General features: G+C 42.9%; 1 protein-coding gene across 28 annotated transcripts in view; it reads right to left on the bottom strand.

Moving 5' to 3' along the window:
• LOC116045884 (receptor-type tyrosine-protein phosphatase F) overlaps window positions 1-27,488 on the bottom strand; it is a 181,351-nt gene that overhangs the window by 23,304 nt on the left and 130,559 nt on the right. For 12 of the 28 annotated variants that reach the window (XM_036005658.1, XM_036005664.1, XM_036005671.1 and 9 more), the window contains 9 exons: window positions 26,773-26,851; window positions 25,271-25,495; window positions 16,817-16,971; window positions 15,287-15,301; window positions 13,117-13,229; window positions 10,171-10,203; window positions 8,695-8,792; window positions 3,221-3,344; window positions 2,712-2,887 (listed from right to left, as the gene is read on the bottom strand). In XM_036005658.1, the coding sequence (XP_035861551.1) occupies window positions 2,712-2,887; window positions 3,221-3,344; window positions 8,695-8,792; window positions 10,171-10,203; window positions 13,117-13,229; window positions 15,287-15,301; window positions 16,817-16,971; window positions 25,271-25,495; window positions 26,773-26,851 (1,018 nt within the window). The remainder of the gene's footprint in view (window positions 1-2,711; window positions 2,888-3,220; window positions 3,345-8,694; window positions 8,793-10,170; window positions 10,204-13,116; window positions 13,230-15,286; window positions 15,302-16,816; window positions 16,972-25,270; window positions 25,496-26,772; window positions 26,852-27,488) is intronic. The other 16 variants (XM_036005660.1, XM_036005676.1, XM_036005681.1 and 13 more) reach the window with 5 other exon arrangements.

The following is a 27,488-nucleotide window of genomic DNA, read 5'->3' as shown; positions in this document are numbered from 1 at the left end:
ATCCTTATGTGTGGTTATTTTGTCCCTGTCCATGTACTGTATGTGCAGCTGTGAGTCTGAGATCAAAGCAGGAGAGCACGTTCATCTGTCACAGAGCTCTAAAAATTGCCTCTCAGACACACTAAATATATGGAAAGGTATTTGTGAGGATGTGTATATCCTCGCTGAGATTGACTGAATGTGTAATAAAAATCATTTTATCAATAATATCCGCGCTGCAAATATTCTCCAAGGTACAAATAAATGAGCTCTGACATACATACTGTGCCCACAATTTGCCTAAATGATTGAATGCATCCATAGCTCAAAATTAAAACAGATGATGGTATGTTTTGAAGTAATTTTGGAAATTATTTCACTTTCATTAACAATCCATGTTACTTCCAGTCCTTAGTCTAGGGAGTATCTTTCTTTAGGGCCCCCAAATGCACAAACTAATAAAGCACCATGCACTGGCAGGGCTCCATGCTGAGTTATTTTCTCCAAGGAATTCATGAGCATGATTTTGTGATGGTAATTAAATAAGCCCTTCCCAATTTTGAATCTCAAGTTGCCCATGTGCTCCTTTTTGTGCTTTTATTAGCATGAATGTATTTTTAGGAGAACACGGGTGTTGTTGGGTGACAATCCTCTTAACTCCAACTTAAGAGTTTTCATTATAGTGGTGATGCTTTTAAGAGCCAAATTCAGACAAATGAGACTCTCGATATCTATAAAATCTTGTCATGGTTTTGCAAAAATAAATATGTAGTTATCAAGTATTGAACTCTGAGCAGTTTTTACATAACGAATGAAATAGAATTGCCTTGATTATGAAAATCTAAATGTACGGTACATGTTTATAATCTAGCTGAAAATTGTTATTTTCTGCAGAGTATATCCACGTGTTCTCATCGTATGCAAAGTTGCCATGGTAACTTACCAACACCATAAGTGGCAAACACTTTGAAGAAGGGCAAATAGGAAATAGTAAAAAAGCTGTTTTAGAAGGAATTCATGGAGAAGTTTTTAGAGATTGACGAAGACTCAGGAGAAGAGAAGCAACATGAAGCGATACTGTCCACAGACAACCAAAATATCCTTTGAAGTGCGTGTGACTTTGATCAGGCTGACAAATCCTGCTGGTGTCTATATGCCTTCAGGCTTTGTTGGGTGTAACTATACTTCCCCGGCATTGCGCTACATAAATATATACATATATATGTCAGGAAACTCAACTTTCAAGCACTGACTGTCTGATACATCTGATACTGCTGACTTAAATGCCTTTCAGTTTTACAAAAGAGCCATCTCTTTTCCTCCTAGTATCGCAAGTCTTCCCATTCATACCCTTTTGGTTGGTTTGGTTCGCAGTAGGGCTGCAACTAACAGTTTTTCATTATCGATTATTTTCTCGATTAATCGATTAGTTGTTTGGTCTATAAAATGTCAGAAAATGGTGAAAAATGTCGATCAGTGTTTCCCAAAGCCCAAGATGACGTCCTGAAATGTCTAGTTTTGTCCACAACTCAAATATATTCTGTTTACTGTCATAGAGGAGTGAAAAAACTAGAAAATATCACATTTAAGAGAATTTTGACTTTTTTTCATATAAAATGACTCAAAGCGATTATCAAAATTGTTGGCGATTAATTTAATAGTTGACTAATCGATTAATCTTTGCAGCTCTAGTAACTAGGTAGTGGTAGGATGTGGTATCATATGAAAAAGTAACAATGTATTACCCTGGCTTCTTTATTTACTAGTTTATGACTAATATCAGGGTTTCTGCAGGTTTCACCAAGTCAAATTTAAGACTTTTTAAGACCTTTTTAAGACCATTATGAATGAACACTATGAAATGTAAGACCTATATCACGACATAAAAAAACAAAAACAAAAAACCGTCAGATGTCATAGTCCGGAAACATTGTCCTGAAACAGTTCCCCGATTTCCTCATTCGCATTATAGGACTGGTGTCTAGTCACCGTGTGGAGGACCCAGAGCACCTCCGCTCTTAGTGTTGGCTCTGATCCAAAAGCGACATGGAGGTCGCTCGGGAGTTGCAGAGCTGCTGTGGGGGTCTTGTCTAGGCAGTGTGGAGGTAGTGCTGTGGCCGGGGCTGGAGCCGCCAGATACTTGGCAGAACTGGCTGATGGCGTTTGCTGGAGACCCTCCACAACAGATAGATGGTTCTCCATTGTTGCATGAGACTCCAGCGGCCGTACACCCAACGTTCCCAGTTTCATTGCTTTCTAGCAGTAGGCTTCAAATATGTTGTTAGCAACTGGCTTTAACCAAGACCTAAATTCAGTTTTTTCAAGCCAAGTAACTTGCACTTCCCCATAGCTGAAGAATAAAATCCGTTTTATGTCTGTGGTACAATCCGAAAGAGACTGGATGGATGTAGGAAAATTAAGATAAATTATTTAAGACCTAGAAAACAACACTTTTTAAAGGCCTAAAATTTTGATTTTTTAATTTTTGATTTTTTCTGGGCTTTTTAAGACCCTGCGGAAACCTTATGAGTTAGTCATATATACAACTTATTATTCACAATTAAATAATTTATAGTGATTGAGTTCATATGTTGTTTATTATCATGACATTATATAATGTATGTTTAAGTATGCCCATGTCAACACATCATTAAATCATAAAGAATTAACCGATATGGAATTAAGTCAGTGATTGACAGCCTTTTACAGTAAATGACACTTTCTCTCCTTACCCGTGACTTCTCCTCCAGTCTGGTCATCATGATGATGGTGTTGGATCTTTGCTCCCACACCATCCTCCAGAAATCGCTCAGTGTCTCTGGCAGTGGTCCCTGTGTAGCAATGTAGGCATTCTGCTTTCTGTAGCCGTCGATGTAGTTGGCATTGATGTAGTCACTGCCTGGAACGGCTGTAACAAAGACAAGAAGCAAGGATGCAACTGATATATTACACAGTGTAGTTTATTTGATCTAATAAGGTTGCTCGAAAAAAACAGGGGGCAGATTGATTAATGAAAATGCATTATAAATCCCCCTGCATGGCACTTTCCTAACTACATGTTATGATGAACACTCTATATTGAAGCAAAAAGTGTACATGTGCTTTGTGGTTAAACTGGGGATTTCTAAACCAGCAGCTGCAGGCATACAAAATGTCTGTGGTACTTGTGAAGGAGGTCTCAGGCGATGGCAGCCTCTGTCAATGGCTATCAGAGGGGTTGAGTGGTTACGTGAGCTCTTACCATCAACAGAGGTGAGCACCACTCTGGAGTGGTCATAGGCAATGACGTTTGCATAGCGATTCTTTGGCTTGTTGACTTCCATGTTGGAGTTCTCCCAGGTAAACTGTTGGCCTGGATCAATAGACTGTGAGAGAGGGCAGGAAAGAAAAGAGACAGAAAGATAGTGAGAGAAAAAGAGACAGAAAGACACAAACATAAGGAAAGGAAAAGAAAAAAAAGAAAATAGAAGTATAAAAGGAGGCTCTTGAGTGTTAGATAGATAAAATGAAGCAAGACGGGAATGTAAGGGCATAGGTAACAATTACCCTACTGTCTGCTGTCACCCATTCAACCGCAGTATACTATGGACAACAAAGCCTTTTAATGGAACATATACCAACATCATGTCTTTTGAAAAGCAACAGTGAAGTGCTACAGGTAAGTGGTTTTATACTGTGTGGGAGATTGTGCAGAGTCAAGCTATCAGTTAACAAATCCATGTTGCTGGCTCCACTGCAACTACTGTTGGTACATTAACAGGTTGATAATTTGCATGACGTGATGCCTTGATTGCTAATGAAGCAGTAATATAAATGCAACTGTTTTGGGGATTTAAATCAACAAAAAAGGCCATCGTCCATAGATTGAGCCAAGAGAGCAAACATATTTCTCCAATTGTAAATCCAACATGAAGAAAATGTTCATTTTAGCTGGAAAATGAGTAAAGGTTTTGCTGAAGCTTGCAGCCAACCACAAACACACATTATCTCCCTTTAGAAGCCCTATTGAATTACCTAATTCTGAGAAGTTACATGCATGACTTCTTGCGGTAACCATGATTCTTCTCATCCTCTGTTTTTTTTTATTTTCTCATCTTATATTTCTGTTGCCCAGTCCTATCTTGTATTTTGTTGTCTTGTCTTACGTCATTTGTCTCTCAGGCTACGACGACAGTAGACTGCATACATATTGATTTCGGGAGATATGTGACGGCCTCCCATCCCATGGCTCGATAATGTCACAGAGTCACTTGTTATTCTGAATCGATCCCCCTCTGCTCACACCGGAACCATGTCCACTAATTCCCCAGACCTTTCACCTCGCAAATCCAGCAGGAGTCAGAATGACACCTTCGAAATTCCTTCACTTACTTAACGTGGCTGTAGCACTAATTTAATTATTAGTGGTTATCTTGTGTCAAAACGTGACAGCTCAAACATAATAATAATTATTATTGGATAATGGACAAAAATAAGGGCACAAGGTGTGGCCTGGAGAGAGTGAAGATTAGGATCCTGGGGCTTCATTACAAAAAAATATCCTAACTGCTTATCTTAAGTTTCAAAGATAGGAAAAGTCCTATCTTCCTATTACAGAAGCAATTCCCAAACTCATGTCTGTGTCCTATCTCAGACACAATATCTTCTCTTAATTTAAGAAATCCTAACTATAATTGTAAATTTGATTCTTCAACTGGCACTTGTCCTGTCATGCCTGTATCTTTGATTAGAATGTAACCGTCGGCTACTCGAGATGGACAAGCCGTAATACCTCTGGCTCTCTAGACAGCTATCATTGACAAAAAAAAAAAGACGGGCATTCAATTTTTAGGAGTCGGAGGCACTAATCGTGTCGATGGAGGAGAGGAAACCCCACCTTTTCGGGAAGTTTTCTTCTTAATTATCGGCCAATTCAAAATGAATCGTCTTGGCAGTCAATATATACCCGTTAATAAATGGTCCGGGAAATTTTGTGTCATCATCAGTTTGAATAGCCTTTTAATCATTATATTTCGATATTCATGTTGTTCCCTATCATAATTTTCATTGCCATACAGAACTAACAACAGTGCTGCTGCCATTTTTGGTAGGTATTTTAAATTTAGGACAGGGTCTATGCCATCCTAACTTAAGTTTGGAAATCCCTAAGTTAGGACGGATCTGTTATAGCTAATAAACTAATAGTAATAGGAAACATGTTTCTGTAATACCAAAAGTCCTAAATGTCATCCTAAACTGAGATAAGATAGGATTTCAGACTTAGGAACTTTCTGTAATGAGGCCCCTGGGCCATAAAGTGATGAGCAAAATAGCATTTTTAAAAGGTGTCTGGGGTACTAAGCTGCACATGAGCCAGATGTGGTTTGTCATACTATTATATATTTACAATGTTCCACTTCCGGGATTGCATTTTGGTGGATGTAGTTTGTAGTGCAGCTGCACTGTATTGAGGTGTTTCTAATATTTTGCCTATTTTGCCTAGTCTATATCCACGACGTTCCACTTCCATGATTGCTCCGGTGCCGCCGGAAATTCCGCTGGATGTCTTTTTTGCAATGGCACCGTGGCTCTGTCCGGTGCTTAGAGCGCCCATGAGGATTGTAATTGGTTTAAAGAAATGCCAATAAACCAGAGCATGTTTTTCTCCCATCCCGGAATGCAAAGCAAGAATAGCCTTACTATCTGTACATACACACCGCCGCCGACTTGAGCTTCTAAGTTACCGGAAGTCATTCATTTGGAAGCCGGCTTCTCTCAGCTGCAAGAAGCGGAAAATCTGTCTGTGTTTTGGGCGTTTTGAGCGACCAGAGCGACCAGAGCGTCAAGCAGAAAGTTTAAAGTAGGTCAACTTTATGATAATGAGCTATGACGCAGTTCAGCGGCAAACAGCGGCAACCAATCGGAATATAGATGTCCTTTGTGCTGGCTGATTCTGGAAAAACATACGATGTAAACTTTCGTTCCTACCAAAACATTAGTTCTGAGAAAATGGAGGAAAAACTCATCTTTGCTGTTGCCGGGTTAATACATCCATGGTTAAAACCCGTTGACACTGCTCCACGTGGTTCTTTCTTCATCTCTTTTTTTTTTTGAGGGGGGGGGGGGGGGGGTCATTCTTTCTTTCAGCGTTTTTCCCTTCACAGAAAATCAGCGTTTCTAAACCTGCGAGGGGAGTCTGAGAGCTGGAGCGAGGCACGTTCCCCCTCTGCACCTCACTGACAGATGTAATGGGCTCCGAACAACAGCGCTCTGAATGACATGTCATATGAGCAATATTGGTAATCCTCCCCGCCTCCCTGCATCCCTCCCCCTGCCTGTTGACACTCACCGACACGCTGAGAATGCTGCCACGTCAGAGCGGCCAAAGCGTCAAAAGCGTCCTTGACAGGGTGGCCAGAGCTTCTTTAGTAGCTCAAGTCGGCGGCAGTGTGTACGTACAGTATAACAATCAAGATACTGTCAGTTAATTTGTAAATCACAGGTACAGCAAATTGGCTTTCAATTGCTCTCCTATGACAATAGGAACTTTTCTAGCTCTCACTATGTTATCCTATGGATATAATAAGTGGCAGCTGCATAGGTTAAAATATGGCATACAAGTTAAATACAAGCTATTTTAGACTCAAAGTTTATTTCCAGAGAAAGCCATGTACGTGCTATTTGTTTCTGAACAAGAAAAACATGGAGTGTTCATATGCAAGAAATTTTCCACTACAACCTCCAAATCAAGCAGTAAGAGTCATGTGGGTATAGGCCTATTGCTGCTGATGAGCTCAGCACTGCCAATTTCTCTCTCCGGGCCCACCAGAACGAAGAGAAAGATTTTATTTGCAGTCAAAACATGTCATATCCATTTGAGAGCTCAGTGAACACAGCAGGCACACTAGACTGAAGACAACTAGCAAACAAGTTAGGTAGAGATGGTAGAAAAAGGTAAGAAGCAACGCCCAATCTCACTGACATACTGGAAATGCTCTCAAATGAACATAATGATGCTATGACGTCTGCAGCATGATATTGCTTCCTGCGATAAAAAAGACTCTTAGGGGGAGCTGCAGGATGCCTGATTGTCAAATTCTGCTCATTACCCAGTGTGCTCATTGCTCAGTGTGATGTGGACTGGAGTTATTTGTAAAGGAAGTATCAGGCCGCCTAAAAAAATCAGGGAGAGGAAGTGGTGAAGCCTCTACAAACTCTGTGCCTTGGGGTAAGGCGCAACGGGAGCAGCCGGCGAACGTGACTGTGACGAAGCACCGTGAGCTCTGCCACAGAGCCTTTGCTGGCACAGAGATGGTCGGCCATCTGCCGGGCCATGGAGGGGGTCTTCCCTGGCTTGGAATGACTGGTGCAGAGAGGGAATGGGGCCTGGGCTGGTTGCCTGCAGTCATACAAGCCACTTCCCTGGCTTGATTCGTTTATACCAACTCAACAGGCTGGGAGGGTGATGTGCTAGAGAGGCACTGAGCAACACAAGAAAGCACTTAATTGAGTGCAGATTTTTTACCAATGCCTAATTATCTCCCCAGTTAGCTGTTAATTTTAATAGTGATTCACATAAATATGTTTTATATATTTATATCATATTATATATCACTAGTCTTGCATTGCCAGACCTTCTTCCACAGTGCTGCGGAGAGGGGTCTGGCTAGTCCACACAGCATTCCGGGATGGGAGAAAAACATGCTCTGGTGTATTGGCATTTCTTGAAACCAATCACAATCGTCTTGGGTGGTGCTAAGCGCCGGATGGAGCCACGGTGCCGCTGCAAAATAGCCTTGGGAAGGAACTTGCTTTGGTGGAACATGTGTACGTTCCAAGGTTGTTTTAGTTGTGCAACAGAAAACTCTTTCGACACATAGCACCATATATGGTTCTAAATGATTTTTTTCTTGTCGGCAATGCCACTGGATAGATGGTAGTGTGGTAATTTAAGTTGATCAAACATGTTATTTTAACAATAAACACTGGACAGGGCAGATAACAGGACAGTTATAAAGGTTTTGGCTAGTGGTGATGCTCCGGGAAAAGTCATGATGTCACCAAAATAAATTTGCTGTTTTTCTTGGGAGTGTGAAATTGCACAGCAAATGTCATGCTGTAAACATCAACATCTTCTGGTCACAGCCAAACACAAAAAAGCCAAGATCTAAAATCATTCCAAAAGCTTTGTTGGATCCATCAATGTGAGGAACAGAGCTGATTAGACAAAACAAATTGAACATTAAGAACAAATAAATAAAAGACAGCTCTTGTTTTCAAAGATTTCTCTCCTCTTCATCTGGCCTCACTTCATCCCCAAACCAACTATGTGCAACTTTAAATGTAAATTAACTTCCTTTTTTGGAGGAAGAACACTGACAAGAGATAATCCCTCACAGAGTTGCATTGGGGAGACCGCCTGAAAAATAACATTCTTCGGGGAAACATCAAGACGCACACAGATTGCTTAAGCAACTCGCCACCTGCTAGTTTTGTGAAAAAGCATCTCGCAGCATTCATTGTTAAGTGTTGGTTTCCTGGTGGGATTGGTAATAGAGTTGTAAAAATGACTGAAGAATGTCTGTGAATGAAGTCTTCCATAATCCATTAGAATACATGCATATGAGATCAGAGAGGCATAAACACAAAACTTCCTCCCAGACACGATAACAAAGAAACACATTCATATGCCTGAAAAAGAGGGAAACTGATACAGCATTAGTGCATGGCTCTTACCTCATACTCCTGGGAAAAGCGGAGGCCGTCGTTGGCCTTCAGTCGCTCTATGTGGTCAGCCAGGTCAATGACAGGAATGGGTGGGTGCTCCCTCATTCCTGGGAGAGGAAGAGGAAGGGGGGAGAAGACGTGAAGAGTGAGATCTAGCTGTTCCTAAATCAGACATGCAAATCAACTTGCACAAACACTGGTTGGACCACAGGGTGAGTGAGGCTGCCAGTGGGACCATGAGGTGGCTGTGTAACGGTGAGGAGAGTGCACTTTGTTCAACAATGCATGAAGAGAGGGGGAGAAGGGAGAGGAGAGAGCGCACAAGTTGAAACAGGCTGGTGACATTTGGTGACATTTGGTGATATCGTCATGCTAAGTGAGGAGGACAGAGGTGGGGCTGGCACGGCGATGCACATGAGTGACTGGGTGAGCATGCTCCTGGAGGGAAGCAGGAGGCAGACATCGCTCTGACTCCACAACGCTCAATTGGTGGCAGAGGTGGGATCAGAGCAAGTCTCTACGAATCAGTCACACTGTCACTTCCCAGAGAGGAAAAAAAACTGACTGGTCACCAGCCAAAACTCATTTCTTTGAAATTCTTTTTCCCTACAATAGACTATCTTTCGGCCCAGCTTGGAGCGTTTGGGCTGGATTAATTTCAAACAACCCCCATGCCACTCTCTAGATTTCTCATCGCAGAGTTATTGGATGATTTATTGCTAATCTACCGACACAAATTCCCCCTGTGCCTCTGAACTTGGCAAGGCTCTGTGCTTAAAAGGATTGCTGGGAACTTGTCTTATGTGTTAAAAGTTAACTATATGCGATGCATGAAGAGGCTCTAAAGTTATACATGGAGCATCATTAACCTTACATATAGCCTTTAAGTCACACAAAGATCAGAGAGACACTTTAAAAATATACATATTAACATTAGTGCCTTTGGCTGAGCACGTCTGTAAGGTCATGGGTCATGCTTTCAGATGAGCAATGATGATGATGAAGATGATGCTGCAAGCTCATTATTGCTGTAATGCTAATGGCTGGTAACTATGGCCACCGCACAGATGAGACCTGACCTATTACACTAATTTAATACTATCGCGCTGAGGGACCTATGAGCACATTAACATCAGTGTGTATGTGTTTGTGCATGTTCACCCAGGTCTTTTACAGCCATGTTGTTGGGTAAATGGAGAGTGAAGCCATAGATAACAAGGCTAATGTACGGCAAGAGTAACTGTCCGCACTGCTCAACTATCCATGAAACCATTTAGTCCTCTGCTTCCGCACCAAAAAAATGTTGTGGGAGGTTCACAGCCAAAGAGAGGACTTTGCGGCATCCTTGGAGCGCCAGAGGCTACAAGCTTGTAGGCTTGTGATGTCTGTCAGGATTGCAACGGGAGAATGGGATCAGGAGCAAGTGAGCGAGGAGGAGAGACTGCATGTGTGGGAAATACACAGTAGGTGAGATAGCAGACTAACTTGGAGTGTTGGGGCAGCGATGAGAGCTGGGACCTGTGGAGAGAGGAAAGTGAAGGAGGGAGGAAGAAGAACACTCAATCAATGGGGATGGCTCAGGATCAGACCAGGGCCAAACAGTATCTGCAAATAACCTTTCAAGCTAGTCTTTGCCCTTTCAGGACAATTCAAGTAGTACAGTTTAGGTGGTTAAACAGAACTGCATACAGAGCCTGACTTTAAAACACTCCCCTGTGACTGCTCACTGTGAACTGCACTACTGTCTAAGGGGCACTACATGTTCAGTGTTAAAGGAAATTTTCACTTTATTAGAACTTGGGTTATTTTAATTGTTATGGCCATTATTTTGATGGAAATCGGTGATCACATTATAATCACCACAGTAATTACTGAGATTTGGAAACATGAATTGCAAGTGGTAATATGATTAGTTGTTAACAAGTTTTGCCAGATAATCTAAACCACTTTAATTGGAGGTAAAATAATAGTGATTGCACCTGAAATGTTTGTAATATTCCCTCATTGCACATTAAAATACTCCTCCGTGACTACCTACTGTAAATTGCACTACTCCATAAATGGCACTACATGCTTCATCTGAAGTGTCAAACACAAGTGATGTCAGTTAGGTATTTGCAAATACTATCTGAACCAGGTCTGCCAAGGATAAACCAGGTCATCGAACCACACGCCTGCTGCTGAAATGCCAAAAGATGCAGCCGAGGTCTGTTCAACAAACCAACATGCTGGAGACATGGGCTGCAATCGGCTAGACCACTTGACAACAATCAGAATCAGAGCAGGAATGTTCACCTTCTGTGGGTGAATCAAAGAGAGAAAAAGCTAAAAGGACAGAGGAATGGACTGTTCAATATTCGTTCAGCTCAACCTTGGAATCTTGCACGTATTCACGAGCCTTGGTGATTTTTGATAATAACCATTCTTGATTTAAACAGTGAGGTGGAAAGGGAGAAAAAGAAGGAGAAAAATGTTGTCGTACAGAGAGAGAGAGGGGGACAGAGAGTGAGAGAGAGATAACCCTACAGGGTGAAATGGAAGACAAAAGAGGAAAGAGGTGGAGTGGGAGGACGGGAGAACAGGGTTCTTTTAGAGCGGCAGCACTGCTTAATTCCTCTGCAGGGGTTCAAAGGGGCTGTGTGTGTGTGTGTGTGTGTGTGTGTATGGCGAATGGGATCTTTAATAACCCATGAGAAGACACACACACACACACACACACACACACACACACACACACACACACACACTCACGTGCAACGTGTGTGCACCGGGGTTGACATTTTCTCTCAGCTCCATTGTTCCCTCCGCCTGGCTCACCTTGACATCAGAGGCAGCAGGACTCATTACCAGAGAGGGGGAATGAAAGGAGCTCACGGAGGGAGGAGGAGCGCGGACCGGGAGGAAAAAGGAAGAAGGCTGATGCTGAAGCGGGCACCCTGACACAACCCCACCTCACTTCACCACTGCGCGTGGATGGAATCTAAATTCACTTGCCCGTACTCCATTGATACCGGGTATGATGGTGAGCATGATTTATTTATTTTCTCTTATTGACCAATTTTTTTTTTTGAGAACTGGTCCGATCTACAGCCTCAGGATAAATAACACAATAAGCAAAACACATGACTTTTGTACAGCAACACCTGCTACAAAGCACTAATAAACAAGAGATCCCTCAAAAGAACAGGCAGGTGTTCATTGCAGAAATAGATTGCTTTTGGAAAGGCTAAAAAAACAGAAAAATCATTCCAAAATGTAATATCTACCATTTGACAAACAAGATATTAAGAACCCAAATTAAATGTATGAGAGAAGATAGGGTCATCTGATACATTTCAGGGAGGATTTTCATTTTGGAATGAAGCCCTTTTAAATCCTTAGCAGGGTTCAAAACTAAGGGTTGCTCAATGGCCCGGAGCAAGTAAAACGCCACATCGGGCAAGTAGATATAACAATCCAAATTGTGTTCAGGCAAGTGGGTTGTCTTCATTCACAAAACGAATGCTGAAGTGCCATGATGAAAGCAAGCAGCATCTGGCTTGCATGGCAGTTAAGAGCAGTAGCGTTTATTGGCACGGGCGAAGTGGGCAGCCGCCCGGGGCGGCATTTCTTAATGACACATGGGGGCACTTAAAAAAAAAAAAGAAAAAAAATCCTCTGCGCCGCGAAGCAGTTCCCGATCGCGCGTCTGGCCATACCAGACGTGCATTTCTCCGCAGCGGTCACAAGTGATCCTTCTCCTCTCCACTCTATAAAACGGCTCTTTCTCTCCCCGTGATTGTTTGGTTGTGTGTGTGTGTGTGTGTGTGTGTGTGTGTGTCAGTGTGAGCGCCTGTCCTACCAAAGCAGAGAATTAGCTTCATTATAGGCTAATTCTTAAATATATTTGGAATATCCATTGAAATGTTCACATTTTACATGAAAAAAGTTACTCTCAGATGTGCCCAATTTGGGACGTCGCATAGCATTACTGTATGTGCTGGGGAAGCGCTTGAAGGGGGTCTCGCCCAGGGTGTAATTCAATGTAGAACCGCCACTGGCTAAGAGGGCAGCTGACAACCCTCAGGCAAGCAAATTGTTTTTCTTAAAAATAACGGCAGAATACACTATTTACACACATTGACTGAACCTGCACCTCTGATTAAATTACTTAGTATTAAGACATTCACACAATACATTACAAACTTGCCCAATACAACCAACCTTCCTCAGTTTACCACTAAGCAGGTAAATGAGAGCAAGTGGGGGTTGATTATGTGTTCATGTCATTTCAGAGTTATCATGAATTCAAATTTTTGTCGTAATTGCGATAGATATGGTGCTGTATTTTTCATTGCACAGTATTTTCAAGAACTTCATTTTAAGGCAGTTGCTGAGGGTAAGCAGAGCATTTGTAGCTACAGGGATGATTGTTAGACTGTCATTTATTACCTGGGGTCTGGTAGTTGAGTCTTCTCATCTCCACAGGGTCAGAGGAGTTGGCCAGCAGGGAGTCTTTCACCCCACCGGAGTGCTCATCTTTGGGTAGGGGTGACGCCCGCTTCCTGAGGTGGCAAAAACAGACAATAAGGCGTTAACCACATCGTAATAACATGCTTAATACAATAGCTCTAACTTAGCCATCAATTCCTCAAGCTAACTGCAAGTGAAAATGACAGGATGATTAAGATTGACCTCAATGTTTCCTCTTTATGTTTAGGAAACGCACACATTTTCACTGTGTTGCACACTTGATGAGGTTAATGGCATAGTTAATGGTTCTCGAAACTAGTTCTGAGGACCAGCACTTCAAGAGACACTAGGTACCAGGGCATCATCCCCATTAGTTTCCCAACTGAAGTTTAATGTGTTTGAAGAAATGCCGTCATTTTACTGGAGTGGGCTAGGTTGGGTTTGTTTGCTGCTGGATAGGTGACAGCTGCTGTGTGGGTATGTGTACATGAGCGTGTGTGTTTGAGTGTAGCAAAGATTTGAATGTGTGATTTTTGCTGCTGTGTGTGTGCTAACAACACATTGTGTTTACTGGCTTTCCAGATTGAGAGGAAAACAGGCGGATGCTGTAATTAGCTCATCAGCTGGGTGGCACAACACTGGGTAATTAGACCAGTTCTGCAGCACCTGCGCTGCCAGGCCTGGCCTAGCTGAGTCTAGCATAGCACAGAATAGAACAGCACAGCTCGGACTGGCTCAGCTCAGTCGACCGTAGCTTTGTCCATCAGGTGGAGAGAAGAACAGAAAACGCAGCCTGCCTGTATTCTAATGTTCAGACAGCCGGCATCTGTTGACATACACACACAAACAGGCACACAGATGTATGCTTTCCCACCTCTCTCACTTTCACAACTACACACAGTCACAGATACAGCTGTAGCTTCACAAGCCTTCTGACTGCAAATGGAAATGAGCGGAAGGAAGCATCAGGGCGCCCTGTGGAAATTTCACATCTCATTGCACTCCATTTGCAAGAGGCGAGCGTGGGTTTTAGGCAGGAGCATGGCCTTCTGTTGAAGCCAGGCGTGGTGAGAATACATAAAGCTGGTGGTGCACGCACAGCCTTAACCCAGTCCACCTCAGCCGCTGGGGCTTGGGCCTCACTGCCACCTGTTATCTTATGCTGCAGGGGCTTAAGCTAATGCTAGCAGCGTGACGGCTAATCTATGACAAGGATCTTTTCCTCTCCAGCCGAGAGCTGAGCCAGACCGTATCCGGTTTTCCCAGAGATCACTGCTGGTGCTGGGCTGGGCTGGGGGAAGGGGTAGAAGAGTTGGGCATCTGCGATCTGTTCTCCACACCCCTCATCTCTCCCTCTGACCTAATCAGATGCCAATCTACATCACACTTTAGTGCTGGGCTAAAGTAAACATGGCAGCGATCTCAATGGGGTTATTCATCTCAGGCTAAAAGTGAGGTTTAAGACGTGTGAGAATGTAAGTACACACACACACACTGTATGAGTATGTATGCAGTACAGGGTTCACTTAATATGTATGCAGTACAGGGTGCACTTAATGAGGCTAGAACAGGGCCCTTTGTTGAGACTCCTGCCACGAGGAAGCAGGGAGTGGGGTAAAAAAAGGCTAAAAGTTGGAGGAATGGGTCTCAGTGGAAAATGTCAGCTTAAAAGATGGGAACATTTCCTTTTCAGCAGTTTCCCTGTCTGGCATTTACTTCACAATGGCCCATTCAGCAGCAGGTGATGCCTTGGCATATTCAGATGGGGCCAATCCTGAAGGGGTGCGCTGACACTGGCTGGATAATGAAACGCAGCACGGAAACAAACCATGGCAGACAGGACGATCTGAGGAGGAACACTGGCACTAGATGTGGAACATGCACGGGTACACAGACATGACCTGGGGGTTCCTTTGACCCCAGTTATCAAGGGCTGCAGAGTCAGCTGCATGTCATGTCTTGTAAAACAGAACAAATCAGATTAAATATGTTTCCTTAGTGGAATTATTTGTGTAATATCAGAGCTGAGAGTAAGCTGACCCTGCAACCCTAAAGAGCTGATGAATACCACCAATTTCACAACACAAATGAAAGGGACTTGGGTGGTGGGAGATGAAGTCAAGACTAATGTAACAGTGACAATACCCACCTTTCCTGTTTGCTGCTTTCACAGAGGGCAAAAAGAGGGGAGGGGGGGTTAATATGTAATTATTATCCATATGGACCTATAGCTTCTTTACTCAAAGTTTGCTCTACTATTTTCAGAGAGCTAAATCTAGTTCTTCAAAAAACCTAAACCATATCTGGAAAGAACAGCGTAAAAAGTTATCTTAACACTCGCTGGAGACTTTTGAGAATAATCTCATCATTGTTCACTGCTCGTATTGGTCTTGGCGAATACGCAGGTAGCGATAACAACCCGAGCTAGAGTGTGATTATTCCTTTGCACATTTACTGCCAGTCCACAGGAAAAAGGGCACACAGCCACCTCCACACAGTCCCTCCTGTCGATCTGTGTCTACATGGAGAAAGAGCTTCCAGACAGAGGATGTGCTACTCAGCAGTGAGCTGTCTCAAGGCCTATTATTAACCAGTCCCTTTGTAAGTCTGGCAGAGATGGTACACAGCATTCTGCAAGGCTGTGGATGGCATGTTGGAGAATAGGTATGATGTGAAATGGAGAATTTGTAATGGAGCCATCAGGAGAAGATAGATGGTATTTTGATAGTGTCCACACCACATTATCGTTATTGTCTCCTCTGTTGACATTGTTTAATTCTAATAAGCCTAAAGACAGGCTAAGGGCTGCAACAATTAGTTGATTAACTAATAGTTCGAGGTTCTTAAATGTGAGAGTTTGCTGCTTTTCATTAATATTTCTTGCGTTTTGACAAAGCAAGACATTTGATGAAATCCCCTTGTAATCTAGGATATTTTGAAGTGAATCAATTGTTTTCTAATGTTTTATATAGCAAAAAATTATTTGGGAAAATAATTGACAGATTATTCAAAAACAAAAATAATCGTAGGTTGCAGCCCTACTATTTTTGTTATCGACTAATCTGTCAATTATTTGTTTGATTAACTGATTAATCATTGCGTATATAAAATAATTAAATAATCCATTTATCATTATCCATTTATCTGTACCTCTCCAGCCAGCACCTCGTTGGCCTGCGTGTATCCACAGTGTGCTGCACAGTGGCAGCTTAAGTACTTTTAAGAGATATTGACTGAGCTTTTAGTTAAGCCCTCTGTTGCAGCCTTCGGTTTCTTATTTTAAAATGGCCAATGGTGTTGGACAAAACACATTTCTCACTCCTAACTGAGGATTTTTGACAGCCAAGCTGTGCCTATCATTATGGAGTCAATGTCAGCTACCAGTTCAACTGACACTTGACATAGTGCTGTTAAAAACAACCAACAGGGCCAAAATCTGTTAGGGTAAAAAAGAGGATTTTCTGAAAGACAAATCAATCCGCCTTTGGTTTCTTTACCATCACACTGTATATTATGGTAAGGAAATCGGATGTTACAGTTTGGTGTGAGAACAGCCTGGTGCAAGTGGCAGAGGGGAGCATGTCTCATTACCAGTCCTGATGCAACCAAAAGAAACCTAAGTGTCACTGTAGTTCAACCTCACACAAACAGAGGAGAATGACTGAGAACAGCCTCTTACTTCTTAAAGAGCAGGATGGCGATGACGATGATGATGATAAGGACCACAGCCAGCACTGGGCCCATAACCCACAACATTTCGGGTTGCTCCATTCCCTGAGCCATATTTGTTGTGACCTGGATTGGGTCTGAGTATGGACTGGCTGAGAATGTCATCTGTAAGGGGAAAGAAAAGAGGGAAAGTGCAGGTGCATGAGAGCCAAGTCACTTCGGAGCTATATGTTTGCAAGGTGTAAGGATAAGAGTTTTCAGACTTCCCTAAACACAAAGAATAGTCCACACATCACAGGAAAAAGACACAGAATTTGAGAGAACAAGCATGTTAGCATGCTGTCAAGGTATATTCAACGTTAAACATAAGAGTTTTTAATTGTAGATGAACCACAGGAAACCTTGGATGATGTATGAAATTGGTCTAAATCTACATTTGAATATTTTTCTTAACTTTTTAGTTGGCTTTCACAAAGTATACTGGCTAGGTGAAAACCTGCAGGTGCTTATTACAACATCAAAACCTATAACACACAGACCTAAGGAAAGAAAAGCTTTTTTTTTATGATGCAGATATTACGAAAGGATCGGGGTCATACATTTCTTGTCATACATTTGAGAAGTGGCAAACAATTGGGAGACAATGACAGACAAGCTAACATGCAGACTTCTTATTCTTACATTAAGAAAAAAACAGAACTACATCATCAAAAAAATGGAAATAACAGACAATTATTATACAGTATTTCTGTAGCTAATGTAACAATGTTGAAAACAACGAAATATATAAAAAATATATATAGTGTTAGCTATGTCTACCTCGATAAGGAAAGGGAATTAAAATATCTGACTGGAGATTTCTTGTTTCTGGCACCCTAAGAACCAAGTTATTTCATGCTAATGAATGGTTCAAGAATGCAGCAGAACAAGCCATAAAGCTATCGACCTAACTCAAAAGACACTTTCCCAAAAACAATAACCATCTCGGCTAATGAAGTTATTATTATGTTTCTATTAAAGCATTGCATCACGTTAGACATGATGACAGAGCAAGTGTGAGACAGGAGAGTGAGAGAGGCAGAGACAGAGAGGCAGGAACGAGTGCATGTCCCTTGGCCGCTGAGATAAATGGGGGCACAGGAGAGGACTCATCTCTTCTTCATTAGTGTTCACACCGTGACGGAAGAGGAGGAGGAGGAGGTAACGGTGAGGGTGTGTTTCCACCTTGGTTGTAAATGAGACATCTCCATGCTCCTCTATCTTCAAATGGCGGAGGGGAGGAGGGAAGGAAGGGATGGAGGTGTGTGTGAGTGTGCGTCTGAGAAGTGGGTGCACGAGGCGACGCAGTATGGTGTTTTAAAAGTGTCTGAAAGAGGAGGGAGTCCAACTGCAGGAGAGCAAGGTGACAGATGAGAAAAAGAGAAAGAGTAAGAAGGAAGTGCAAGGCATCTGTCATTAGAGCTCAGCGTGCCTCCTATTGGATGACAATGGGAGATGCAGGTCCTGGAGGGTGGTGGGGGGTGGGGGGGGAATTGGGCTCCCAGCAAGCAGCGAGAGTGGCGGGGCGGCAGGCAGCAGTAATCCGGATCATTAGCCACACAGTAGCCTGCTCTTCGGCACACAGGCAGATATTTATTGGAAAGATAAGCTGAGATGAGCTAAGAGAGTCCTGCGTTCTGTCATATAGTTCTGTTATCTCTCATACTCTTGGGTAACTGCTGGAAAAATGTACAGTATGGGTGTATGAGTGTTACAGCATGTCTTAGTCATGTATGTGCAAACCAGCGTGGCTCTGATATTAGGCAAAGGCACAAAATAACTCAAGTAGGAATGTAAAACTATTCACATTTTCGTATTACAGCAGTAGGTTACAGCAGCAATGTTTTTTTATTTGTCTTTGTCTTCAAAGACAGATACACACACCAGGCACATGAGACTGGTTCTCTCTCGTTCTGTGTGCCTTTGGGAGGAACCTATTAGATGATGTGACGACACCCCAAGGCTTCCTGTTCCTTTGGGAGGGCCCAAAAAAGGCTGGAGGATATGGCCCTGCAGGGATTCCTGGGAAAAACTTTTTTTTCCCGTGGTGTAACAAATGACTGCAGCTGTGCTTTCAGAGAATGATAAGGGAGGACAAGTGAGAGCAAAGGAGAGGGACGAACAAAAAGAGAGGGCTTTTTGTCTGTTGGTCACGGCAAAGTACTGGGATCATCCATTTGAACGGCCCTAATATCTGATAAAAGCTCAGTCAAGCAGCTCCTAATGCCTCGCAGAGTGTTATCACAATGGAAAGATGGTGCAGTGAAGGAATGTGTGAGCCTGAGAGTAAGTGATTCAGAGACAGTGAGAGACATAAAAGTAAGTATATGCATATATGTATCTCTTATCACTGAATCTTTGTCTATGTGTACAGTATGGACATGGGTGGGGTTTGTGTATGTGAGAGGTAGGGTCAGCTCCATGTTGATAACATACCAACGTATATAACATTCAGGTACTGTAGGAGGCCTTTCATTTTTAACCTCCGCTAACCGACACTTTGAATGATTGAAATGTCTCAACTGTAGCTAATTAACCTTGATTACATAGGGAATTTGCATTAAAGCCAAATAGAAGTTTTTTGTCTGGTCTGTTTAAGCTGGTGTCTGTACTCGGCTGAAGATAGGAAGAGATAAAAAAAAGGCCTCTTTTGCATGCTGCTCAGATCTCATTTTCACGTTGTGCTGACAAGTTGTGAAAGGTAATGAAGCTGCTACTCAAAACTGAAGTGCCTTCTCAGTCAACAACTTCTCAGTCAACAAAAAGTGATTACAGATCTCCATTGGTCTTTTTAGTTATGTGTTACTTAAGTTGCTTTAAAGTGTTGAGAGCCAAACCTACATAGATTTAATAAGGGAATCAAATTCAAAAAGTGGAGAAAATATTGAATTCAAATTTGACAAAATATTATTAAACCACATCCCTACTGATAAGAGACACAGGAGAGTATATGACTGTTACAGTGTTTGTCAAAACTGCAGATGAGTATTATTACTTTACTGTAGATACTGTATATACAACTAGAAGCATTATGAGTGAAATAATGTATTTGCTTGTGTCGGGTACATGTGTGCATCCGTCAGTGAGAGAAAAAATAATAAAGAGAAAGCGTTTGATGGTGTGCAAAGACTGTAAACAAATGTGTGTAAGAGAGATAGAGAGAGGGAGAGAGAGTGTGTGTGTGTGTGTGTGTGTGTGTGTATGTGAGAGCATACATGAGTTTTTTTTTTAAGCCTTTTCTCAAACTCCTCTGAGCCTCCACAAGTGTGTGTGTTTGTACAGGTAGCAAAAACCCTCTGAGAGTGTGTGTGTATGATTGTAAGTGTTTGTCTGAGACAGAGTAAAAGAACATGAGAGAGAGAGAGAGAGAGAGAGTGGGTGATGAGAGATGGCAGAGAGTGAGGAGACAGAGAGGGAGAAATTGAGGCAGAGGTGTTATGGTAGTAGCAGTATATTGAGTCTGCTATCCAGCCCGTGGGCTACACAGCTTTCCTAGTCAGCCGCTGCTCCGCCATCCTCTGAGTTGCAGAATCCGCTATAATTTGTTTCAATTCGCCGTTGACCCCGGTAGCTCCATGTCTGTCCAAAAGTGGCTTAAATAAGCCCCAGGGGTGTGGGCCAGACAAACAAACAAACAAACAAAGACGCCCATTATGTATCCTCCGCTCCTCCTGGGAGGCTGAGGAGCCCACACTCTCCTCATTGTTGCATGACACATGGAAAGAAAGTGAGAAGGAGGGAGAAGGAAGGCAAGAGAAATAAATGGAGGTACAAAAAGTGAGAGGGAAAGATGATAGCATGTGTGAGCAGGGCATGAAATTGGCACCCGCCCACCCGCCAAATGCGGGTAACTTTTGTGATTGGCGGGTGAAACTGTCAATCTACCTGCCACATTGGCGGGTAGCCAATGACAATTGAGTGATTCAGACTCGTAACTATCGGTAAGCAGGGTACACGGTTGCTTACGGGCCTGGTCCAATCAGGGGCCCGCATCACTGGAAGACATTGATTGACAGCCGGGGCCCCCTATCGCATTTTCATTACTAACACAATCCCAGCAGTCCCACGTGCAGCCACTGACCAAGCAGGAGTGAGAACGGGTGAAGTTAATTTCCTAGTTTCTGATATGAAGACGAGACGTGTGTGTGACTCAAACATCTCACATTTACCAACAAAACGTACAGCGAAAGACCGTGCAAAACATTTCAGACCGTCCTGCCAACACGTAGACATTTTAACATCAATGTACGCTGTAACGTTTTTTCACTCTAAAGTCAGCGCTGCTGTTTCAAATTGTCGGCTCTCTGCAGCGGGCGGGACTGCTCCGTTTCCCCCGCGAATGACGCGCACACACAATCACACACACACACACACACACACACACACACACACACACACACACACAGAGAGACACACGCACGCACAGACACACACACAAACGCACACAGTGGATGCAGGAAAAAACGCAGATGAGACCTACAGGATGACCTAAATTGAGGACAGCTACGTTATTGTAAGTGCAATGATAAGTTAAAGTCCAATAAGGACTTTATTAAACCGTATGAATGTGTCCCAGGCCAGGATAGGAAATTAACTAACAATGTAAAGATCAACAAGCCACTGACAATGACAGCTATGTTCATATTTGATTCATCCAATAAATTATTTTGTGTCTTAAATCCACCAGCCTTTTTCATATTTTACCAACATTTGCAGCATCCTGAGCCTTTTTGGTAAGGTTACTTGAAAATCTCAGCCCAGAGTAGGCTAATGAATTAATAGTAATAAGTATTATTCTCCCTAAAACAAGTTTCCTTTTTATTTATTTTTTTATTTTTAAGAACTATACAAAAAACATTCATGTGTTATGGTGCGCATTCACCAGTGTTTTGTTGTTGTTGTGGTGGCGTAGGCTACTCCAGATTTTGTCTAGTCATCTCATCTCATATATGCAGTGGCGTAACGAGCCAACACAGGATTATCAAGGCGGGCCCCCCTACTACAGCACGTGATGACAGCGCAATGTTCACGAGTAGGCTACCATCAATAGGACAGGATAGGATCATAGAGACACAGCAATTCCTGTTTTTCACCTTTATGACGCTGGTAAAAAGTCCCTGTGGCAGGTGGATTTAAAAATCCACCTGCCACAGTGGCTGGTGGTCAAAAAAGTTAACTTCATGCCCTGTGTGTGAGTATGCCTTTATCTATGAGGAACAGAAATGTGGCTGCGGGGTCTAGCCTACCCTGTACGATGACCCTTCTCCTTCATACTGTAGTTCTCCACTTTTTTCCCCCTCCACTCCATCTTTCCCTTGCATGTCCTCTTTCTCATTCAGCACTAGAAACTGCCTCTCTAGCTGCCTGAATACCAAGCATCTAGATATCTAGAGGGATCGCTAGAGGGAGACGCGTCTAGAAGCGGAAGTGACATGGCATAGTTGAACAGAGAAGCCCATGCCATTGCCTATATGATGGACATTTGTGCTTGAATATGCTTATACTCTCTGCTAGAAAAAAACCCTTGTTTTCATAATTCATTCCTGATATTGTTTGTCAAAGCCAAATTGTCAATTTTAAAAGAAGCCAATCCTCCATGTTAAGGGTGTTTTGAGCTCAGAGCACCAACATAATTAGTGCTACAAAGCCAATTGTTGTTGCGAGTGAGTAAAATATAAACGCCTGGATAAAATTGCAAACAGAAAACTGTGGTAAACACATTTGAACACTCAGTTCCTCTCTATGCCATAAACTCACCTCTTCCTTATCAAAAGAAAAGCACACATTAGCACAATCTTCTCCTCTTCCAACAGTTCACTTTCTCTCATTCGAGCTTCACAGGCTGGAATGTTGCTTTCCTCTTTTCCTCCCTCCATCCCCACCCTTCCTCTCTGTCTCACATCACACAATATTTCATGCTACATCCATCCCTCACTCTCTTCTCACATTAAATGATACTGTTTATACACACCCAGCATCTATCATCCCATTTCACACTTCCCCCGGCTTGTTTATCTGCCTTGGGTGCTGGGGAGACATGAAGGCACACTCTCTTCTTCCTTCTCTCTCTCAACCCCCTTTGCCTTCGTTCCTTCTCTTCTTCCCTCCAACCGCTGCTGGCTGCTCGTGGCCATTGATATACGAGGGCTTATTAAGCCCTGGCGGTCCTGTTTGATCTATGCTGAGGGAGTTTGGGTGGTGGCGAGGAAGTGTAGTAAAGACACAAGTCATTTACTTCGGTACTTGTTGTCTTATTCTCCTGGGTCTGGTGAAGATCCTGCTAGAGGCAGCTTCTGCCAACTGCTCGATCCCGCTGCACACTTTACCTTTTGTACCCGTTTGTGTTTGGTAATAAACGTTTGCAAGTGCCGCGTTGGGGGTGACAAAAACAAATACTACTGTGGTATCTGAATTTCCCAAAGAGTGCGGTTAGGGGATTTGTGCAGTGATCAATGACAGCCTGCCTGTAGTCACCACCTTACAATTCAATATGTTTTCATGCACACAAGAAACCAGGCCACTGGGAGTAATGAGGAAATCAAGGTGTTCATATGCACTGCAGTGCACTTGTTACTGTATATCCCATGTTTACTGTATGCGGCTGGTCAGTTATTGAATTTCTTTCCTATCCTCGACTGTATTTTTGAACCAAGGATGGCATTTTGAGTGAATTTGTGACACATTAGGATTCTGCAGCCTGAAGAGAGTTTTTTTTATTTAAAGAAACTGCCAGTTTCTTGTTTCTATGAGCACACGTCTGATTTTCTGCAAACCGTCTACTGTTCAGCTGTGGATGTAAACTTATTCAGGCTTCTTTTTTCAGCCTGAGCGTTCGACTTTGGAATTATTTTGGGTACAAGGATGCACTGCAACGAGTAACAATCTTTTCTTTGATCCCTTTCAGAGTGACACCTTCTCTGTATATAGTCTTTGTCATGCACATGAAAAACCGTTGGAGTTTATACATAGTCAATAAAAAAATCTCCAGCAATGTAGCCCTGGTAACTAAGTTTCTGTAAACCTTTACCCCAGTTAAGGATATCAGTTGTCTGATTTGCATGAAGTTTAAGAAATAAGATTACTGCAGGAAGGCGTCAATAACCAGGTTACCGAAGTGAAGGTAAGCACACTGATTGACTCACCTTGTGAGTGAAGCATGATTAATCCAAGCAATTTAGTTTAAAGGGGGGAGGGTGCTTCACAGTTTAAGGAGGGGGAGTACAAGGAAAAAGACATCTTGAGCGCCACTGAGCCAACCTGGTGTGTCTGGCAGGTGCACCCGAGTGTTGTGCAGCGATTTAAGCATCTCCTTTGAAGTCAAGTGTATCATGGCTGCCCACTATAGCCTCCTTTGCACCTCCCTCCCCTTCGCTGAGCGAAGGAAGTGGGGGATTTCTGCGGGGTGTGTGTGTGTGTGTGTGTGTGTGTCTGTGTGTGTGTGTGTGTGTGTGTGTGTGTGTGTGTGTGTGTGTGTGTGTGTGTGTGTGGGGGGGGGGGGGGGCGTGTCATTAGTTACATATTTAAAGCAGCATTTCAAGGGAATCAGGCCTGCTTTACAGACTCCCAAGGCCCTGTGACCAGGCCCTTGTCTCTCTCTTAACTCCAGCCACACTAATCAATCTCCTCTGCTCTCTTCATGGTCGAGAAAGATGAGGAGAGGGAGAGAGACACAGAGAAGCAGAGAGTGTGTGAAAGAAAAAGAGCTGAGAGGGGAGCGAGAAGAGAAAGAAATAGGTGAAAAGTCTAGGATTTGGTTTTGGACATGGAGCACTTGCTCTCTTCTCCCTCTGTGGTTGCCCAGGGCCCAGCTACTGAATATGCATGTCCCGGGTAGTGGGGGAGCCCAGAGCAATCGCAGACTCTAGTTTTTCCTGCAGTGGAGTTTACTCCAAACCATCCCATTGAGAGATGGGCCTCTGTGTTATTGCTGTTTGACGAGTGCATAGGGTCTCCACTTAAAAAGCCAAGAGTCTTGTATAAACATTGTAAAGAGATCTGCATGGGGTCCTGCTGGCTACTGAAATGGCATAGCTGGATCTCTGATGTCATTGTCGACTGATAAGGGAGTTATCAGGACAAGCTGCAATGACTTTTAGAGGCAGCCGTATTAAAGGGTAAGTGGCAGTAAAAACAACATCAATTTCGCTTGCCGATACCATTATGGAAACGCTTGAGGGGCAGCATGGTTAGAGTCTGAGGATGGGTGATAAACTTATCTTGTTTGTCTGAAAAAAGAAAAGGTGATACATGTACAAAAAAACAGAATAGGCTCAGGTAAACTCAGTTTTAATCTAAAAAAATCCAGGAATGGCCTTTACTCAGAAATTCAAAAAAACACTACTATGGGTTATGCTGTCGAAAATGATTGTCAGTCCTTAATTAGTAAATGGAAATTTTAATTAATCTGTGCGTGTGTGTCTCTTACATAATTAGCAGCGCTGTCTGTCCCTTCGTATCGAAGCACGGCCAGGACAAAGCAGAGATACTCCTGCGGACTGGTCAGGGGCTTGTTGTAGAAGCCGTTGTACCTCTTCTCATCACCCACAGTGAAGGTGGTCGGCAGTGAAGCCAACTTGGCAGCAATGTGAGGCTTGGAGGAATCCAGGTGACGTCGGCGCCTCAGGGAAGGGCCTTCACTTGATTTCAGCAGCTGTAGAAAACATAAGAGAGCAAAGGTTTAGTTCAAGTTTGGCAACAAAGAGTTAAAGTGAGTAGAACCCTGACCTCTGATCTCCTTTCAGGGAGAAAACAAAAATGTAATAATACATTTGCCATTAGTAGAGACTTAATTTACTGCATCATACACATTGAGGTCAAAGGCTCAATCTTCACAACAATCAATGGGACTTTGGGCAAGAAAATTTGTGGGTTGTGTGTGAAATCTAATTTATTTAGTTGAATATTTCTTTCTAATTTATGTGCATTAAACAACTTCCACCAACTTCTCTCAAATCTCAAAACAACAAACCTTTTGCATTCACACATGTCCAAGTCTGGTTCTAACTATGCCTCCAAATAAGAGTTAATGATTTCACACAGCTTAAATGGCCTTTGCTCAGTGATATAACTTTGCAAACAATGCAGCCAAGTTACGAAGTGAGCAATTAGTGCTTGCTCCAGCACACAATCTCAGCATGACTGCCAGCCTGCTTAATAAATGAGGAGGAGCATACAGCACTGCGGCATTGTGTTTTCAGCAGCATTTTGTTTTCTGTCAGCGATGTCTCATGTGCGGCTCCAGATGTAGCTTTATTAAATCATTATGTCGGAGGGAGGAGACAATGGCCTGCTCAATGTTTAATGACTCAGGGAGTCCCATCTCTCTCTTGGTCTCTTCTGCTATTTCTTCAGGGAGCTTGAACAATAGCGATCCAAACCAACGAGCCTCTCAGTTTACTTAAACATTATGCAATTAATATTTAGGCATGTCATTTAGCTTCAATTCTCTTGTGAGTGCAGAAGACCTTTATTCAAAAGAATAATAAAGCAGTCATAAATCTTTATCCTAATTTAAATACCTTATGTAAAACTTTATTTGGAATTGCCAAACCCTGACTATAAAGACTATACAGAAAAATGAAGTAATGTGTAATTACTGTTTTGAAAACTGCCACTACATCAACAGCTATATACGATTGATTATTATTATTATTATTATGATACGAAGATTATTCTCTGTGCACTCAAACTGTTGGACTCAGCAGATGGGTACTATCTGCAGACCTGGCAGCCAATCAGGACATCCCCCACCTGCCCGAATGAGTCATTGTTTAAAATCTCTCTGCCCTTCCACCCCCCCCTCCCTGAGCCCAGAAGGGTAGAGTTAATTAGCTACAACCAGTGACTTCCTACCCAGTTGGAACAGGAGATGCTATTGGTGACCCATGACCTGGCACATTAGCATATCAGCCATCGCCTGGCACTCACCTCGTCCAGGTCCATCTCGTCTGGATTCTTCCACCGCCGCGTTGACTGGGACACCGGCACCACCACAATGTAGTACCACCTGCCAAGAAAAATAAAGCCTGTGTTAAGACAGACTGACTAAAGCACATACACGCTGAGATCAAAGTGGGCCAAGCGCATTAATAGCACAGTCAAAACATTCAGTAAGACATACTTTCACTGTGAGGCTTGCTGGGCTGAATTCAAAACTTGAGTAGTACACAAGCGGGTCCAACCAAGGTCGAACACCAGCAGATTGGCACTGCATTCTCCAATTAATGGCTAATCACTAAGAACATCTGCCATGTAGAATGGAACAAACACTATCCCAGAGAGAGGAGCCTTCAGCTAATAGAGAGCCCCATAGGACTCCTTAGGTTAATAGGACCAGCTATGTGACTACTTGTGTGTGTCTTTTACTGCTATCATTATAAAGACCAAAAATAGAAGAAGAAGAAAGACATTTAGGAGTTTAGGGTCAAACTAAGAAGTCAGGTAATGAATGAAGGAAGGTGCTTGTGAGTACACAATGTCCAAACATCAGTGCCTGCATTTATTATTATGTGCTGGCTCTCTCTCTTGCTGTGTCTCTTGTGTTCTTTCCCAGTCTGTCTTCTCTCAGCTCAAAGTTTTTCCCCCACTGCGGCATTCAACCACTTGTAAAATCAGCTGCTGCTGACAGTGAAAGCAGCTGCTCC

This window comes from Sander lucioperca, chromosome 9 (genome assembly GCF_008315115.2).
Source record: "Sander lucioperca isolate FBNREF2018 chromosome 9, SLUC_FBN_1.2, whole genome shotgun sequence".
In the NCBI taxonomy this organism is placed as follows: Eukaryota; Metazoa; Chordata; class Actinopteri; order Perciformes; family Percidae; genus Sander; species Sander lucioperca.
Note: the sequence above shows the minus strand (reverse complement) of the source record. Positions and strands in the feature narration are given on the sequence as shown.